The sequence below is a fragment of the Mesocricetus auratus genome, unplaced genomic scaffold, assembly GCF_017639785.1.
Source record: "Mesocricetus auratus isolate SY011 unplaced genomic scaffold, BCM_Maur_2.0 Super-Scaffold_2245, whole genome shotgun sequence".
In the NCBI taxonomy this organism is placed as follows: Eukaryota; Metazoa; Chordata; class Mammalia; order Rodentia; family Cricetidae; genus Mesocricetus; species Mesocricetus auratus.
Genome location: NW_024429180.1, coordinates 46,233,526 through 46,252,764, shown reverse-complemented (window position 1 = coordinate 46,252,764; position 19,239 = coordinate 46,233,526). Strand labels below are relative to the sequence as shown.

Here is a 19,239-nt window from a genome sequence, read left to right as displayed (position 1 = left end):
GGAGGAAGCAAACACGCATAAACCAAGGAAACAGTTCTAGGTGCAAGCATCTTGTTTGCATGTTATTACCTGCCTCGAGTGGATGTAGCATTGCATTGTAGCCTGGGTCACTGACATTTCCCTTTTAGAAAGAAGAGAACCACACTCCCATGCCTTCTTTGTGCGGGGTTCAGCATCCTGCATCCCTGACCAGCTAACGAGCCAGCAGCAACAGTCTGTGTGCTTTCACTTGCCTTTCATTCTAAGGAACCATTTCCATCTCATTCCCATGAAAAACTCCATAATGAGTCCCTAAGACTTAGTTCGATACTGCCCTCTCTGGAAAGCCTTCCCTTTCTTGCCTTACCCCATCTCTCTTCCACCCCCTGCCCCTCCTGTCTCCTCCCTCTCATTTCCCTCTCACTACCCTTCCTCCTCCCTTCTCCTTCCTCTACCCTTTCCCCTCTTCCTCCATTCCCAGGCAGAATCCGGGCCTTCCTTCTCTGTGTTCTCTCAAACCCTTGATGACATCATGTCTAAACTACTCAGGATAGCCTTTCACGTACATGATGACTTTCCTTCACTTGACTGTGTGTCCCTGAAGGCAGATTTTATTTTTAGTACCCAAGACAAGACATCTGTTACATAATACAGTGGTGACACAATAGACCAAAGCATGCAGGTCTCCCAAATACAGGACCCTCTTCCACAGGAGCACGGGGACGCAGGCAGGAAGGACCAACCCCGGTGGTGGCCTTGCTCACTGTCTTAACACTTCCTTTAAGATGCTGAGGAACTTGAGAGAAGAGACATTTAGAATTTTCTCCAGAGAGTTCTAGCCCTGAGTTTGTATGAGTATAATCAACATGACAAGAGGGCTTTGACTTTTTGGAGTTTCCTTTTGGGTCACCCTGAGGAAGGGCAGAGAACAGATACAGGAATCCAGTAGCCTGGGCACTTGGAAAGTGAGGAGCCTTCCCTAGATCACAGCGACATGACCCTAGGCTGGTCGTTTAACCTCACCCCCCGCAATGCTCAGTGCCAGACCTCAGCATCGTGGTGCAGATGAAGCATCCAGGAAATGTGAGCTGCTGTGTGATCGTCCAGGTCTTTCCACTGTCCTTCGCTACTGTTTGCTCTCTAGAGACTCTGGGTCAAAGAGCCCACATAAGGGAGGAAAAAGGCTGACCCTCAAGAACTCTCCGGCTCATCTGTTGAGTCCACACATCTTAGTTCATTTTGTGCCACTGTGACCAAATGCCTGAGGCTGAGCAGTGTGTAAATGCAGAGAGATTTGTTTCTTTCTGTTTTAGAGGCTGGGAAGTTGAAGGTTGAAGGGCTACCTTTAATTCCTTTACATTGTCCATGGTAGCAGGCAGGGGAGAAGGCTCAGGCACGGAAGGGTGGATCAACTTGCTTCTACCAGAACAAAACTCCTGCCATATTGGCAATAAATGACCAAAGAGGTCTCTGTGCTAAACACTGTCGTTAGCTTCCGTTTAACAGCACTACATTACAGTTGGGTTTCGAACACACGACTTTGGAGTATACATTTGAATTGTAGCACTAGGTGTTTTCCTCTAGGGCTTATTTCTTTCTTTCCGGACACACACACACACACACACACACACACACACACACACACACACACACACACTTCCTGTGAATCTGTGAATCCAAGGAATCCTCCTGAATTCTATATTGAGTGGTATCTGTCTTCCTTACTAAACAAGCTACAGCCTACTTTTGTATTCTCAGTGTCTAACCCAGGCCCTGGGTGCAGCAGATATTTGGCATATGTCAGTTGAAAGGATAACTGATTTATGAGTTTGCTAAGTGGGACTCATTTAGGATTGCCAGAGAATGGTTTTCATAGCCCAGTTGATGATATTCAAATTACATTCAAGTGAACACTATGATTCTTTGATTTTTTTTTTTACATAAACTGTCTTGGCTACTTTTAGAGCTTAGAAACATTGCAGAGATAGTATGAGGTCTCCCCTTTATGTCCATCACTTAATTTCTATGACTTAAAATAGATGGGTTTCTTTCATATTTTGTTTATATATACTGTTTAATATATGTTATATTATATATTTTGTTTTTTTAATGCTTTTTGTTTTTTAAATGCTTTGCTCCAAATTGATTTTTAGTTGACATATGAAACAGTATTATTTCTCATGTGCAATAGTGGCTTTGAAATATATACATATATATATTATATAGAAATTGTTGCATGAGTGTGCTACCTCATAGTTACTTTTTACTGTAGTCAACCCTTTCTGTCCACTTCCTTAGCATTTTCAAGAACATGTCATGCTGTCATCAACTATGTATGTCACCATGCTGCACAACAACTCTCCTGAACTTATTCGTCCATGCAGCTGCAACAGTGTACTTGTTGATACCCACCAACCAGCCACTCCAGCCTCTGTTTTACTCACGACTGCCATAAGATCATCATTTTTAAAATGTTCTACATATTAGTGAGGTGGTATCTGTTTTTCTCTGGCTGCCTTCAGGTTCATCTAAAGTCTTGCACTCTCAGATTTTCTTCTTCCTATCTTTTTAAGGAGTATGAATTTCGTTGTGTTTATATACTTACCACATTTGTACAACTTTGTCTTTATCCAGTCATCAGTTAATAGACATTTAGATTGCTTCCATTTCTTGGCCTTTTTTCCCCTTTGAGGCAGCACCTTACTATGTAGCCCAGGCTGGCCTTCAGCTTACCATCCTCCTGCCTCAGCCTCCAAGGTACTGGAGTTACAGTGTATGCCACCATGCCTGGCATTTCCTGGCTATCAAGAACAGTGTTGTGTAACACTGGGGTGCATATTTCTTAACCTAATGGTTTCTTGTCCTTTGGTAAATACCCAGTAGTGGGGTAGCTGGGCCACAAGACAGTTCTGTTTTTAACCCCTTCAGGAATCTCCCTGCTCTTTGTAATGGCTATCCTATAATTTTGGTATTCTCGAGTTCACTGGTTAAGGAAGTTGGTACAAAATCAGAAAATCCCAAAGACAATTGATTTAAAGGCTGGAAAGTTCTAAGCCAACATCTAAAAGGAATAATTTGAATTCAGCAGCTCCTTCCTTTCCCTCTGAGATTCGCCTAAGAAAGGAGCAGCTGTAAAGGTATCAGAAAAGATTTAGGTTACAAGGTGGGGACAGAAGACACCAGCAGGGTTATAGAGTTTCCTTATTTGGGTCTTTTTAAAGAGAATACTAGATGGCTCTCTTTCTGGGACAGTCTGTGCACTGTCTTGCCTAGAAGCTAGAAGTGAACTGGATCAGCTTGTCTTTAGCAGTGTGTGATGCCATCCCAGAAAATAGGTCCCACAGGCCACTTTGACTGCTCTCCTGCTCTGAACTGCTCTGCTGGGCAGCTGAGCAGGGGCATCTGCCTGGGGTCCGGGAGGAGATGCATCTGGGACGGCTCTGTGTGCTGATGAGGTAAGAGCAGGGACAGTGACTGTCCCTGGGAGCCAGGCCCCCTCCCTCCCTCCCTCAAGTCTTAAGAGGCACCTTTGGGGCACAGCCTGCTCCGGAGGGCACCTATACCAACCATGCTATTGTCTGCAAGCTTGCCTCTAATCTACATATTCACTGGTCAGCCACTGAGTGGGATCATGATGCTTTTAACATGGAAGGGACTTCCTTTCTCAATTCATGGATGAAGAAACAGAGGCCCAGAGAACCAGCTGGAGGCTGATGCTACACAGCCAGGAGGAAGGCAGGGTCTCCTCACGTGAGCCTACATAGAACTTTCCCTCACTCCCTGGCCTTACTTCAGTTGAGTCTCCTTTGGTGAACTTACTCATTCCGTGAATTGTATGGGCTGATTTGGGTGTTTAATATTTTTATTTATTTATATGTATTTCTGTAAATTGAGAGAGGGTAGTCCCGGCTGGCCTGGAACTCACCATGTAACAAAGGCTGGCCTCAAACTCAAGGAGATCTTCTTGTCTCAGTATCCTAAGTGCTAGGCTTATAGGTCTGTGTCACAATGCCTGGCATGCTATTTTAATTTTAGCTAGGCCTCTAGGTTTATTTCTCCTATCTAGTTTTTTTCCCTCATTTTCAGTGGTATATGTTTAACCTTTTCACCCATTTGTTCATGAGCTCCACAAAAATCTCATTGTGTTAACCATGTTGCATTACATTTACCATCATCTATGTGTTATATTCAAAACTTGACATTTAACTGTGGGCTCCATGAAGCCCTAGTCTTTGGGTCCTCCATTCTTGCACTTCTTTCTGCTTCTCCCAGTAACCAGACCAGAACTTTGTATAGAAACTTCTAGATGGGGTGAATGGTGTTTGATACTCAGGTAATAACAGTATATTTGGCATGGCCTAAGCTTTCAGTGTGGGGAGAAACTTGGTCCTTAAAAGTCCCCATGTTAGACTGCAGGATGAAAAGTAGTAGCAGGGATTTCCAAGAGGCTAGTGCCTTCCCTGGGCTACAATGCCTAGGGAAGGAGAGGGCTGCAGAGACGCTAAGGTATCCTCAAATCCAGCCTGGTGTTTTACCCTCGCTTCCCAAGTTTGCGTGGGTACCTTGGTAGCGATCATAGGTATGGGGGATGTGCTGGACCACAAGCGTGAGGCAATGTGGTCTCTTAAGTTGGAGATAGGGCTGGAATCTGTGTGCCTGGTCCTGTCTGTAGGGCTTCAGAAGTCCCTCAATTGAATGATCAGCCTATGGAGGCTTTCAGGGCGCCGCCGTGGGGAACAGGTTAGAGTGCCTTGATCTGCTGGCTTCCCAATAGTGTTTACACAGCCCAGACTTGCTGTCACAGGCCTCCTTTGTCTTCTTCCCTGAGGCCTTGAAGTCACAGGCTGCAGAGAAAGGATTCTGTGCCCAAGAGCAGCCTGTGGGGAAACTGGTACATTTGCAGAAAGAAAGGAAAAGAAACATCAAAGTTGAGTTTTACCTTGATAGAAGGATTCGTAAGAGTCCCTCTAAGAGCCCATTTATATTTGGGGCCATTTGTAATTGAATTCATTTTTTAAAGATGTTTGGGCGTTTTGCCTGCATGTATGTCTGGGCACACATTGTGTGCATGGTGCCGGTGGAGGTCAGAGACAGGAGCTACAGCCCCTGGAACTGGGGTCAGTTGTGGGTGCTGTAAATCAAACCCAGGTTCTTTGTGAGAACAGACAGTGCTCTTTAATCCCTGAGACATTTCTCCAACCCCTGGAGCTGTGTTGTTTAAAAAACAAAGTCTTTTAGAACTGTGATTTCAGAGTCATCCTTTGCATGAAAGATAGGCGTGCAGAATCGGTATCCGAGGATGTAGAGTGAGTTGCTGTGTCTCCATTAGTTCTTCTAGAAGTGGCCCTGTGAAACAGAAAGGACAGCACCAAGAAAAAAGCAAACTTTTCTGTTTTAAACTATAGAGTGTTTTCTTTCGCTACAGAACCTTGTGACGTTTTCTTCATTTCTTAGTCATCTTAAGCAGGCGCTGAGTCCAGTACCATCCCTGTTGGTTATACAGCATATTTCTGGTTTTTCACGGTTCATGGAGGTGTCTGGATGTTTTGTAGTTTCCCTGGGGATGTCCTGAGGTTTCTGAGACACCTGGGACTAAGTGTCAGAGCTCTCCAGTTTTCCCGTAACCACAGAGTCAAGTTGCAGGAGAAGTGGGACACAGTCGGAAGAATTCCTTGGTGATGTGATACTGGGCGACAGATGCCCTCGGACTCTAGCAGGTTGATAACTGGCTGCCACTGTCCCTAACCTCAATTCGGATGAACCCAGAGTTGCCATGAGTATCTCATCAGGACAGGCCCTTGCCCCTCTTCCTGCTGTATTCATGATCAGTTCTGAAACTGAGAAGTTTCTGCTCCCAAATGCACACTCACTTAGAGAACTGTTTTCTTCTGTGAAACCCTCAGCACTCTGTTCCGTGGTAAATTCCACAAATGGCTTCCACATTCAGGCTTCAGGAAACTTGAGTCAAGTCCTTGGGTAATAACTCATTCTCAGAATCACTGGACATGACCCACCTGGGGAACACCTTGTATCTGTAACAGAGACATAAACCATGCCATCTTTAAAGAAAGAACAGACTCCAGCTTTTGCAGCTTGGGAGCTACTTGAGCTAAAGGACAGTCTTAAACATTTAAAGAACCAAAGGAAAGCTAGTGATCCCTTTAGCCAAATGTCTTGGGATTCTGCAGCGATTGATCTGAAGAGCAGAAATGCTCACAGGAAACCGAGCAGCCAGATGAGACCCAGGTAAATGACTGGAGACTCATCCTCTTAGATCTGATTTGGGTAGTGATTCATAAATGAAGTTCCTGAGATGACTGCTGATCAAAATGGTTCCTGGCAGGGCCCGATTAGATGATACAGTTCTTATACAGGGACACGTGGACTGCTGAGATGCTTCAGTGGGTAAACGGGCTTTAGGCTTAGTCTAACTACTTGAGTTTGATCCCTGGGTCCCACGTGGCAAAAAGAGAGCAATGACTCCTTCAAGTTGTCTTCTGACTCCTACGTGTCCGATGTGGCACCCCACACCTCCACACGATCACCTCTCCATACTAAATAACATGCAATTAAATGTTTTACCTAAAGGGAGGGGCTGGGTGGGGCCTGGGGATGTAGCTTAGTGGTAGGGAGCATGACTGACATATATAGGCCCTAGCACCAAAAAGAAATTAAAAATTTGGACCATGCTCTGCAGGGTCTGTAAAGCTGAGTTGAAAGTATTCATCCATGGCCTGGATGACACATGCATTATTTCTCCAGTCCTCCTTTGGGGCTCCAGATGCCATAGCATGACCCATTCCTGCTACCTATGTGGTACTAGTATTGAAAAGTGACAACTTCCCTAGGAACCTGCCTAATAGATGGGAAGGCACTGTGAATAAGCATGTGTGAGCAAAAATGGTCACAGCCCCCTCAGGCAAGCACACAAGCTGTATGACACATCTGAAGTTAGATGCCGCTGCTGCGATGGCCGCCTTAGGTGCGACCTGTCTGCAGTGTCTCACATTAATCCCGTCCTGCCCCACTGTGTGGAAGAGCTCTTTTGCACACTCCACTCAGTTCAATTAGTTGAAGGGTCTCCTCTCAGTTAAGGACTTTACCGACCCTTCTAGTGGTAGCTTCACCCTGCCTCTTCTCTGCATTGGGAACACCAGCCAGGCATGGCCTTTGGGTATGTGCATGGAGAAAGCGTTTCACGTGGTTATATGTTTCCTTGTGTATACGTCAGAACACTGCAATCAGCTCCTGATGCTCCCCTGTCTCTAAAAGTGGGGTTGTGTTTCTAGGTCCTACTGCTCGGTGAGAAGGTGAAAGAGACAAGACAGTCTGTTCAAGGCTGGGCCCTACAACGGCCCCCAGTGGTCACAGCAGCTTCAGCTGGCCACATTACCCTCCCCTCTCAATCCACTTTGTACACCGCATATCTTCACTTTTCTTTTGTGAAGCCACTGAAGACTTGAGGGTTTTTAAACATGAAGTTGTTCTCACTGTTTGCACCTTCGAGTTTATCCTCCCGCTTGTAAGCCTCCCAAGAGAACATTACTAGATTTTATAGTAGATGTTTGCTCCTGACCAACATACTGTGTTTTAAGATAACCAATATGTCCTTTTAAGGTCCTAGTTTGGATGAGTCATGCAATCTGGGGAGACATGTGGTATTTATGCTAAAATATTTTTACTCTTCTATACCATGATCTTTGGAGGTTTTTTAGATTTTTGTTTTTTAACCCAATGCTGTGATTCTTCTGGTTGCTTCAATTTACTTATATTGCCAGACAGTGGTGGCACAAGCCTTTAATCCCAGCACTCCGGAGGCAGAGACAGGCGGACCTCTGTGTGAGTTCGAGTCCAGCCTGCTCTACAAAGATAGTTCCAGAACAGCTAGGGCTGTTACACAGAGAAACCCTGTCTCGAAACGAAACAAACAAAATGTTTATATTTTTATTTATGCATATTTGTCTTCCTGCATTAGCTAGTGTGTATTTTATTTGTGCAGGTGAGGCTAGAGGGTGTCCTGGAGTTGGAGTTATAGGTGTTGGTGAGCTACCTGTTGTGGGAACTGAATCCAGGTCCTCTGTAAGAGTAGCAATGCTCTTAACTGCTGAGCCATCTCTCCATTTCCCTTGGTTCTGCTTTGACACAGTGCAATCTCACTCCTATTTTCACTTAAACTTCTCACAGTCTCTTACTGTATTTGATAAACTGACACTCTTCTGTGCAAACGTAGGTAGGGCTAGGTTTGGATTCCACGACCTGTTTACTCACCACACGCTTAGTATTTGTGCCATGCTTCCAGGTAACTAACCAATCACTTGAAATAAAAACAGGGTCTGGCTCATAGTGGGCATTTGTAAAATATGCGTTGACTGTAAGAACCTGTCTCATCCCAAGGACACCCATGAACCAAGTATAAGATGTCTAACGAGTGTGGCCTGCTAGCTGTAGAGCCAGACTGGCCGTGACATCCAGGAATTGCCACAGTGTGATGGAGGAACCCTGCTATGAACGTGTGTGTGCGTGTGCGTACGTGGTGTGCAGTGCTGGTATAGAGGAGGGGGAGCCAGCCCAGTCCCAATGATTTATGAAGTTACAACAACCTTCCTGTAACAGAAGCCTTGGTTGCATAACACAAAGAAGTGTGAGCTTCCTCTTCTGCAATTCCCAGACAGGCCCATAATGGTGAAGTTCAAATCTTGCTCCAGTAAGGTAGTTGAGATGCTTACCAAGTGATTGCTGAGCGATGAGCCAGTGGAGAGGAGGCGTGTCTACCGGGAGTGAAGGTGTGGCGCCCAGGTGGACAGCTGGAGGAGGGCAGTGAATTGGCAGTTGGAATGTTGCTGAGATTCCTTGTGTCCTCCATAAAATGGAAATCCTTCTGCTAATGTAGCCATCAGCCTACACTGAGTGTCATCAAGGGACAATAAAATGTGGTGTTTACTGCATGCCACAAATTCCCTCTTCTTAATGCCCGTAAGGATTTTGCGACAAGCCAGCGTTCTTTTAGTGTTAGCATTTAGAAAACTAGAATTTAGTTTTCAACCACTTCCGGCAAACGAGACAGGTTTTAGGCATCCATCAACTGCGAAGTTCCTCACTGTGTCCTCTTGCTGTGTTTACCCTCCTCTGACTTGGAGATCCCGTTGCAACTTGGTTCAAATGAGTTTTGGGAACAGTGATTGTAAGAGGAGGCGTGGAGATGGAGGGAAGGTGGCGGTCAGATCACTAGTGTGCTCCCATAGATGCATATGGTGACAAGGGGATCAGAACATGGCAGGTAGGGGACCGTCCAATCTCAGACAACACCTGGGGTTGTTACTTTTACTGGTTTACTCTCGTGGTGTTGGTTATTTCCTTATTTTATTTTACATGTAAGAATTTTGTTAACAAAAGGTTACCTAGGGTACGAAAAGTTTGAAGCTACTGTCACTGCCCATGGCGGGAAAGTCTCACTCATAGATAATGGATGGGCACAGAGTTTTCAAAGCTGAGTGTAGTGTAGTTTGACCTGTAGGTTTTACTGTTAAAACGTTTCCGTTTTTGTGTGGATGTCAGTTATCACTGAGAAGAATATGGCACCGCAGAATGATGTAAAAATAAAAAATATTTTTAAAAAGGAGTCAGTTTAAAATATCCTTCCCACAAATTTAAGGCATTTTAAAAGAGACTTTTTTTTTACAGTGGTCAAGATGAAATTATATTTAGAAACATCCCATCTGCCATCTTCCACACTATTTACAACTTCCCCAACAGAAAATGCAGCTGACTTCCATGGACTCCCAATGAAGGATGTTGACATGTGAGGATTAGCAAGGGGCCCAGAAAGATATCATTTTCTGTTTCATTCACTTTCTGCCCACTAGAGGGCAGCAGTGATGCACAGGGCTGGCAGGTTGCTCAGCAAGTTTTTCTGAGAAAACACATGAAAAGTGCCTCAGATTTTCACATATGAATTCTTAGAAGGTCACCTCCTTCCTTCATCCTTGACTATGTATGGTCAGACCTGTGCATAGAACTCTTTGAATTTATGGAGCTTGGCCAAGCATTAAGATCATAATGGCATTTGAAAAGATACATATGTAAACTTTAAATGTTTTAATTCTATATCTCAATGTGGTAAATTACTCCAAAATATAGTAACCCCGTCATCCCTTTCTCCGTCCCTTGTAATGTCGGATCAGCGTTCAAATGGGCCAGAAGGTCCGCAGTGACCTTCTCAGGCAGCTGCCGGGTGAACCCGTAGCTCAGAGTTCATGGGTGGAGAGCTGCTGTGTAGTTCTCCTTCACTGGCTTCTTAGTGAGAGAACATGGGGATTTAACGAAGGGTGAGTAGCCCAAGAACGAACGTTTCAAAGTAGAAGAGGTGGGAATTCGCAGTCCTTGGCATCAATTCCACTCATGTGAGAAGCTGTGTCTCCACGCAGGGAAGGGAGAAACTGTAGACCACTGTCTTTGACGACCCCACATGGGAGGCTGGGACGTTTTGAACGATGGCTACAAGTCACGGAGGACGAGGAAGGACGTGTCCTCCTCTAATAAACAGGATTTGTCACGAAGATGTTGTAAGAGTTGAGACAGACAGAGCTCACTCCTATGTTCTCTTCCTCCTAGGTCGTCACCTGAGCAGTGAAAATGGCCAGAGGATCAGTGTCTGATGAGGAAATGATGGAGCTCAGAGAGGCTTTTGCCAAAGTTGGTGAGTGGACCTGGGATCCCTTACACCATTCTCTACCAAGTTGCTTCATGAACAAGTTAAAGTACAGGTTCTCAGCCTGTGGGTCACAACCCTTTGGACATAGAGAGACCCTTTTACATCAGTCACCTAAGGCCATCGGAACATACAGATACTTATGATTAATAACATAATAATAGCAAAATTACACTTTTGAAGCTGCAACGAGAATAATTTTATGGTGGGGGTCACCACTGCATGAGGAACTGTATGTATTAAAGGGCCCCAGGGTTAGGAAGGTTGATGACTCAGGAGAGTTGATTTCTGAAAGATGTGCTTGAGAAAAAACCACTTCCTTCCTAGTTAAAACGGGGACCAGGCCTCTTGCTTTTCCTGCAGATGTTCCTTCCCTCTGCCTCATTGTTTACATCTTGCCTGCTTTCACCTGGGTTCCTTTATCTTAATATTGTTTTACTCTTTATCGTACGTCAGTGGCTTACGTTTTCGTTTCTCTAAGAATTCCTAAGGATTGCAGAAGGGGCTAGAGAGATGACTCAATTGGTAAAGTGTTGCCACCCAAGTGTGACGACCTGAGTTCGATCCCCAGCTCCCACATAAAATGCTGGGCGGGTGACAGGTCTTGTAATCCTAGCCCTGGGAAGGCAGAGACAGGTGAATCTCTGGGACTCCCTGGCCAGCTCCTCTAGCCAATCGGTGAGCTCTAGCTGCAGTGTGAAAACCCTGTTCTGAAGAGAAGGCTCCTGAGGAACAACAGCCACATGTATGTTGTGCTCTCTCACACACATGAACTTGCATACAAGCCCTTTTACATGTGCATGCATGCACCAGTTCCTAAATGACATGTCACTGAAACCTCTGCTTTGGAATTATGAATCTTTTACTGAGGATGTTGGAAGTGATGCGATTGTCTGGATCCAACAGCAACTGGCCACTTGGCAGATTTTTGCCTCTATCTGGGTCAGGCTGAAACCCAGGACTGGTCTCTCCCCCACCTGTCATTTAGTATTCTCTCCCTTTGTAAAGCCTGTGCCTGAGTTACCCCAAAGCTTCACTGTGTCCTTTGTGTTACAGACACCGATGGCAACGGATACATCAGCTGCAATGAGTTGAACGACTTGTTCAAGGCTGCCTGCCTGCCCCTGCCTGGATACCGAGTAAGAGAAATCACAGAAAACCTGATGGCCACAGGTGATCTGGACAAGGATGGAAAGATCAGCTTTGATGAGTTTATCAAGGTGGGCATGATACTGAATTCAAGGGGATGCATTTGAAACTTGAGCTAAGTGTCAACACTTATCCAGAGAGAAAATCCTTCCCTTCCTGCTTCATCGTTACAGTCTTACCTTTGTGGTTTTCTTGACTATACCTTGGGCTTCTAAAAATGCCTTAATCTAGCTGGGTGTAGTAGCCCACCACTGTAATCCCTGAATTTGGGAACCTAAGGCAGGAGGATTTGCTTTGAGTTCAAGGCTAGCCTGGGCTACATAGTGAGTACCAGCCGCCTAAACTGCATACAAGACCCTGTCAACAAAAAGTTTTGAAACTAAATGAACCAAAATATTGTGTTTTTACAGGTCTTCCATGGCCTGAAGAGCACTGAGGTTGCCAAAACCTTCCGGAAAGCCATCAACAAAAAGGAAGGGATCTGTGCCATCGGCGGAACCTCCGAGCAGTCCAGCGTTGGCACCCAGCATTCCTACTCAGGTAGGCTGTGCTGATGGCTGAGGGCCGGAGTGTCTGAGAGTGGCAAGGGGTAAGGAGGATAAAATGAGGTGAGAGGACCAGTGTTTTCTAGAGTTACAGAGTCAAAATTTGGTACCCAAACCAGAGTAGTAAAATTGAAGAAGCAAGCACGCCTGTGTGGATGGAAACCCATCTTCCCATGTGGGAGCGGGCCAGTGCCAGGCACAGGATGCAGGAGCCCCGAGCTTCACTGACCTTCCTGTACTGAGTGATCTCATTTAAACATCTCATGGACAAAATTAGCCCTTTGAGTCACTGTCTTCAGTATAATGATTATTCTTATACTTTTGGTTGTGAGCCTAGCCTTTAACAGCTGAACTCCAGCCCTAGTATAATGATTATTCTTAACGCCTGCTGAGTGGTCAAAAAGTATTGATTGGGAAGAGAAGTTTTATGTTTATTCCAAAGGCTGACACGAAGCAGCCTTAATGGAAGCATCTAAGATGCCAAAGGCTGCAGTTACTCAACGTTTCCCAAACTTTACTTTTCTAAAAGATGATTCAGTGTTAAAGATGCATTGATAGATAAGCATTACTCATGGTTGACGAGACAAAGTTTAGCTTTTTTAAGCTTTTTTTAATTAATACTATACTTTTAGTCTTTGGGAATTTTATGTGATGTATTTTGAACATATACACCCCTCCCCCGACTTCTCCCATAGCTACCCTCTTTCTCCATTGAGTCCAATTTGTGTTGCCCAGTCAGTTTGGGAGTGGGCCCTGCCTTGGTGTGGTTGTCACCTCGTTATAGTCCCTTTCCTCAGACAGTGGTAGAATTTCATGCCCACGTTCCCCCGTCCATGCTGGGATTTTGTCTAGCTGAAGCTTGCTCAGGTTTTGTGCACGCTATCACAGTCCCTGTGTGTTCGTCTATGCAGCTGCCCAGATGTGTCTGGTAAACAGTGTTTCCTTAATGTTAGCAACCACCTCTGGCTCCTGCAGTCTTTCCAACCCCTCTTCCGAGAAGGTCCAGAGCCCTGAGGGTGGGGTGTGATGTGTACGTGTCTCAGATCTAATTCTTCAGAGGTGGTTGGTTACTCCCGTAATATTTGTGCCACTATATACCAGTGGGCATGTTCTACCAGGCCAGTTGTTTCTGAAGCTTGCAGGGTTCTGAATGTTTCAACAATCCAGAATTCCTTTGAGAGATGTTTCTTTTCAGTGATATAGAATTTGTAAAGCATGGGATTAGGGGAGAAGGCAGAGCCTCAGGCTTTCCTAAGACTTTTAAGATCAACTCATTGTAGCTCTGCTTGTAGGAAAGAAGAATTCTATCACAGATGACTTCATTTCCTAGCTGCTTTGTTATAACTGTAGAAAAAAGCCCAATGATAGCACAATGATCATCCGTGACATACAACATTTAAAACAAGGGGACAAACAGGCAAGATCTTGAGCTTTATCCTGTAAATATCAAATCACATTTATATTTAAATTACCCCCACGCAAAATATTTTATTACTTATAATTATCCAAATATGACATGCATTTTTAAAATTTTTGCTTGAAATCTTTAATTGTATCTTTATTAGTGCCTGCTTCTTAAGGGACCTCTGTTTTTTTTTTTAAACCAGTAAATTCACGATGATGAGAAGATGGGCTGGGTAGCCTGGCAGTTTCACTCTTGGGTGTGAAAATGTGAGGTCCATGTGGATAATGTCTTTATCTGGTTTTCATACTGCATGTAAGTCACTTCAGTTCTTTATTTGTAGAGGAAGAAAAGTATGCCTTCGTCAACTGGATAAACAAAGCCCTGGAGAGTGACCCCGACTGTCGGCATGTCGTCCCCATGAACCCGAATACCGATGACCTCTTCAACGCTGTGGGGGATGGCATCGTTCTTTGGTAAACGAAGGCTCCTTCTTGATTTCCAAAGGATCCCTCTCCCCCTTTTTTTATTTTGCAGCATCAGCAGCTGAGTGTGTTTACTGTAGGCCATTCCTTTTGATGCTTGCGTGTGTGTGTGTGTGTGTGTGTGTGTGTGTGTGTGTGTGTGTGGTACTTTTATGGACTCTACTTGACAGGATACAGGGGAGCTAACTAACTTCAGAAGCTAATTGTCATACAATCCATAAAACTGCTGTTGTTTCCATGGAGAGAAAAGACACGAAGTATACAGCTGAGCTTGTACATAAACCAAGACACAGTGATGCCAGGCCTGAGCAGTTATTTGATGGGGGGGGGCGGGGTATGGGCCATTCTGCTTCATCTGAGCATGGCCTGCCCCGGATAGACTGGAGATGGAGACAGAGCAGGGAAAGTTTATTATAAATGTACATGAATGTGCACATAGAGACACGCAAGCACGTGCACACACAGCAAAGCTGTGAAAATATATGTTTAAAGGTAACTATAAAAGATAGTTTATTAAAAACCGATTAGTTACTAAGAGGAAATAGTCACTCACATTTCCCCAATTTTTTATTTGCTTTTTGGGGGACTGTGGAATTGGTTAGTGGGTCAAGGCACCTTCCCCTAAGGCTGACGACCTGAATTCAACCTCCAGGAGGAGAGAACTGACTCCTGTAAGTTGTCCTCTGACTTCCACAAATGCACAGTGACATAGGCATGCTCACACACATGCTCACACATGGACACATAAATAAGCAAAAGTGTTTACATTTGTCTGGTATTGTTCTTTCTGGATGTACTTCCCTAGGGGGCCAAACCCAGGGCTTCTCGTGTGTTGGGCAAGGACCCACCGTGCCACATTTCCAGGCTTCCTTTTGCTCTTTTTTGGTCTACATCAAGACAGTGTCTCAGTAAGGTGACTAGGCTGGCCTTGAACCCATTCCCTAGCCCAAACATGCCTTGAACTTGTGGTATTCCTGCTTCAGCCTCCTGAGTAGCTGAGATTAGCAGCCTGCACCATCAAGTCTAGCTTCCTTTTGGGGACTGGATTTTCATTTCCTTTCTTTAAATAAAACAGAGGTCACTAAGATCATAGCTTTTTTTTACACCCTGGTGAATAGTAAACAAACAATAGCTTGGAAAATAGCAGTTTTTCATAAACACTTGCTTAGATATCTGATCAATGTGTTGGATACTTAAGTAAGGAAAATTTATCACACATTGATCAAATAACTGCAGAACGTTAGGACAAGCCATTATATGTTTAGTTAAATGTATTGATCAGACAGCAAATGGAAATGTAGGCATAATATAGACTGAGAAATAGATCAGCAGTCTCTTGAATAGTGGGAACAGTTTACAAGGCTGAGAAAATCATGGGGGATTTGCTTTTCAATGATGGTTTAAGGCAGCAGTTCTCAACCTGTGGATCCTGACCTCATTGGGGGTTGCATATGGGATAGCTACATCATGATTCACAATAGTAGTAAAATTATAGTTATGAAGTAGCAATGAAAATAATTTTAAGGTCGGGGGTCACCACAACAAGAGGGACTGTATTAAAGGGTCTCAGCAGTAAGGCTGAGAACCACGGGTCTGTGAGAACCAGCTTAGGTGAGTGAATGAAGCGGGCTTTCACTTCTTAACTCACTGCATTGTGATAGCTTCGTGAACATTGACGGTTCCCATCGCGTCCAGATCCAGGCCACAGTGGCACATCTCATTCACATTGTGGGTGATAATGTGTTGCCAGTTAGAATCCCACCAGACTCACCCAAAGGGCTGCTTTCTTTAATTTTACTGTTTCTCTTTCAGTAAAATGATCAACCTGTCAGTGCCAGACACCATTGATGAGAGAACAATCAACAAAAAGAAGCTCACGCCCTTCACCATTCAGGTTTGTCTGCCATTGCTATCTATGCAAGAGGGTGGGTGCGAGTGAGCGGGTGGTGGCTGGGTGTGACTGCCAGCCATCACTGCTGAGTCATCGCTGCTGAGTCATCGCTGCTGAGTCATCGCTGCTGAGTCAGCTTCCGGAAACGCGCTCAGACTTCCTTCCCCGCCATAGGCCTCGGCTGTTGGTTCTTACCGCCGGTGGGTAGAAGGGCACATTTCTGGCTCGTGTTTATTGTTGGAGCGGTCAAGAAAGGAGCCTGGGGGTGTGCTAGTAACTGGGTCTGTTTGGACCACTAAAGAAAAAACTTCATATTGGCTGTAGTTGTGACTCAAGCTTTCCTTACCAAGCCATTTGTAAATTGATGCCGGGTATACAGAATTAGCTGAAAAGACAAGCCTCTCTAAGCAGGGAAGGGATGAAAAACGGGAAATGCTCGGGAGGCCTCCACAGAGCTGCTGACACAGCCAAGAGTGGAATAAATACAACCTGCATCTATCCCTCTGCTTGTTGATTAGCCGAAATAGCCACCAGCAGCAAATAAGTGTGTTTCTATCTTATGTACCAATATTTTAACATTACTGCAATTCTCTAGCTCAGGAACCATGTCTAATACCTTAAATCATGAAAAATGGGTTATTGCCTATTTGGACTTAAGCAACCCTGTGTACTTTTAAAATGGAAATCTAACCAAGTTGGGAACAAGAATTGAACATATGAGAATGCTCTTAATGTTAGATTCACTCATAATCTTGGCTATAATAGAAACAGCACTTTCTATTCACTATTTGGAATGGTTGGGAAGGACTTTGTGGTGGAGTTTATTCTTAGTTTGTCATACATACCAAAAGGCTGTTCTACTTCCCTGACACTGACCCCTTCCTTCATGGGCCCAAAAATAGGATACAAGAGATGGAACACTCCAACTATTCCAGCTGTGTATGAGTTACTATAGCAACCTGGAACCTGTATACAGGTGTGCATATGAAAGTTTTCTAGTTATCATGGATACTCAATAGCTTGTTCTGTTAAAAGTCCACTGGTCTTTTCCAAGAATTTGATTTATATCACTTTCTTTCCATGACAATAAATTTGCAAATCAAAAGACTATTCTGTTGTTCTTTTTTATGACCTTAATTTACATCAACACTTATCTTTTTAGCCACAGGCAGTGACAGGACAATGATGTCCTCCAGCTAATGGAGGCTCTGAATGTGTAGGCTTCATCAGAGTGCAGAAGAGACAAACATAGGACTCATTAATCTCTTGCCAGAATGGGTCTTCTACACTGGGTACTGGCTTGATTGGGTAGGTCACTAGATAAGCTCAGCATGCCAGTGATCAAACCTTTCTTCATTATTATTTTACTGCTTTTTCTCAGTGTTAAACTAGTGAAGACCTTTCCTCTGGGTCTGTGAATATTCCAGAAGGACAATACTACTGCTGTTGCTAATCAGTAACCATTTAGCATTGGCAAAATGAAGGGACCAAGCTTGCATACTTTTTCTCCTTCAGGAAAACTTGAACTTGGCTCTGAACTCCGCCTCAGCCATTGGGTGCCATGTGGTCAATATAGGGGCCGAGGACCTGAAGGAGGGGAAGCCTTATTTGGTCCTGGGACTTTTGTGGCAAGTCATCAAGATTGGGTTGTTTGCTGACATTGAACTCAGCAGAAATGAAGGTAAGATAAAGTCTTGAGTTCTGTAAATGCGTAGCTTTCTAACATGCCTGTGTTGGTGACTGGGGAAAGACATCAGGCTTTCTCCAGCTGAGAAAACCACTCAGTTATGTTGAGTCCAAGGAATTAAAGTAACAGACTCTACTTATGCAAACTGGGCTTTTAAAATGACAGTGCAAAGACTCTTAGAGACCATGGACTGGCAATATATTGCCAGCCTGTCTGGAACCCCAACCCCAGCGACTGCTTCACGCTCAGATGGTCTACAGGGCTTCACAGTAAACAGAATGAGTTTTAATGCATATTTTGTAAGGGGAATCAAATTCAAACAGTTTAGCAAGTGGACCAGATTGGGAGAGATTGGTCTCTTTGTTACTGACTCTCAAGGAAGTTGTAAGCTCCATTTATACAAGGTGGATGGATAAGTCTAGAGACCTAATGTAAACAGGTAAATCTGTAGCTAAATCATAATCTTCAGTACATATACTTAAATTTTAAATTTATTTATTTATTTATTTATGTTATGCTTGTCAGTATTTTGTATGTATGCATACTACCAGCATGCCTGGTGTCCCTGGACACCAGAAGAGGGTGTTGGGTCCTCTGGGACTGAAGTCATAGATGGTTGTGAGCCATTATGTGGGTGCTTGGAATTGAATCTGGATCCTGTGGAAGAGCAGCCAAGTTCTTAACTGCTGAGCCATCTCTTCAGCCCCAACTATGCATATGTTTTAAATCTATGCGTTCAAATGATAGCAAACAGTGAAAATGTTGAGATATCACTTTGAAACCCAAATACTAAGCATTATATTTAAAAAGTAAAAACAAAGAAATAACAAATAGGACTCTTAAAACCCAAGAGAAAGAATATTGATTTACAAAATCGAATCAACTATATTTAAACCCAACCAAGCGAAAAATGTTTATTCATCTGGGGGAAACACAGAGGCAACTTGGTTGCATTGTTGAGTTGCTATAATTATACAGGTAAGCATTTGGACTATAAAGCACTGACGGGAATAGAAAAGAGAACATTGTCATGATTGCAAAATCGATCTCTACAAAGCAGAAATGTCATTGTGATATGAAGTATGGTCCAAGAGGCACAACAAGAGTACTTCCAGCAAGTCTCCTAGGTTACCTTTGTGATGTAGCCAGCGTTCATAAGCAAAGGCTTGAGAGTCCTTGGTCCTTGTTTTTTACTAACTGAAAAATGGGGGTAGTAAGTTATCTCACAACAATGTACTCCTTTTAGGAAATATAAGTGAGTTGTTTATTTCATGTTAAAGGCTCTTCGATATCACATCCAAAGGGACAGTGCTGCTCTTTGCTATTCCAACAGAGCTCCATGTCAGGCGTAACACATGTCCCCAAACCTCTCTGTATTTATTTGGGGTAATTG

The 19,239-nt window shown here is 44.1% G+C and overlaps 1 protein-coding gene across 3 annotated transcripts in view; it reads left to right on the top strand.

The window, feature by feature from the left end:
• Lcp1 (lymphocyte cytosolic protein 1) overlaps window positions 1–19,239 on the top strand; it is a 91,968-nt gene that overhangs the window by 47,118 nt on the left and 25,611 nt on the right. For all 3 annotated transcript variants that reach the window (XM_040730300.1, XM_040730329.1, XM_040730263.1), the window contains 6 exons: window positions 10,591–10,675; window positions 11,744–11,907; window positions 12,247–12,376; window positions 14,127–14,259; window positions 16,081–16,162; window positions 17,675–17,840. In XM_040730300.1, coding sequence (XP_040586234.1) covers window positions 10,612–10,675; window positions 11,744–11,907; window positions 12,247–12,376; window positions 14,127–14,259; window positions 16,081–16,162; window positions 17,675–17,840 — 739 coding nt within the window. In that variant the 5' untranslated portion in view covers window positions 10,591–10,611. The remainder of the gene's footprint in view (window positions 1–10,590; window positions 10,676–11,743; window positions 11,908–12,246; window positions 12,377–14,126; window positions 14,260–16,080; window positions 16,163–17,674; window positions 17,841–19,239) is intronic.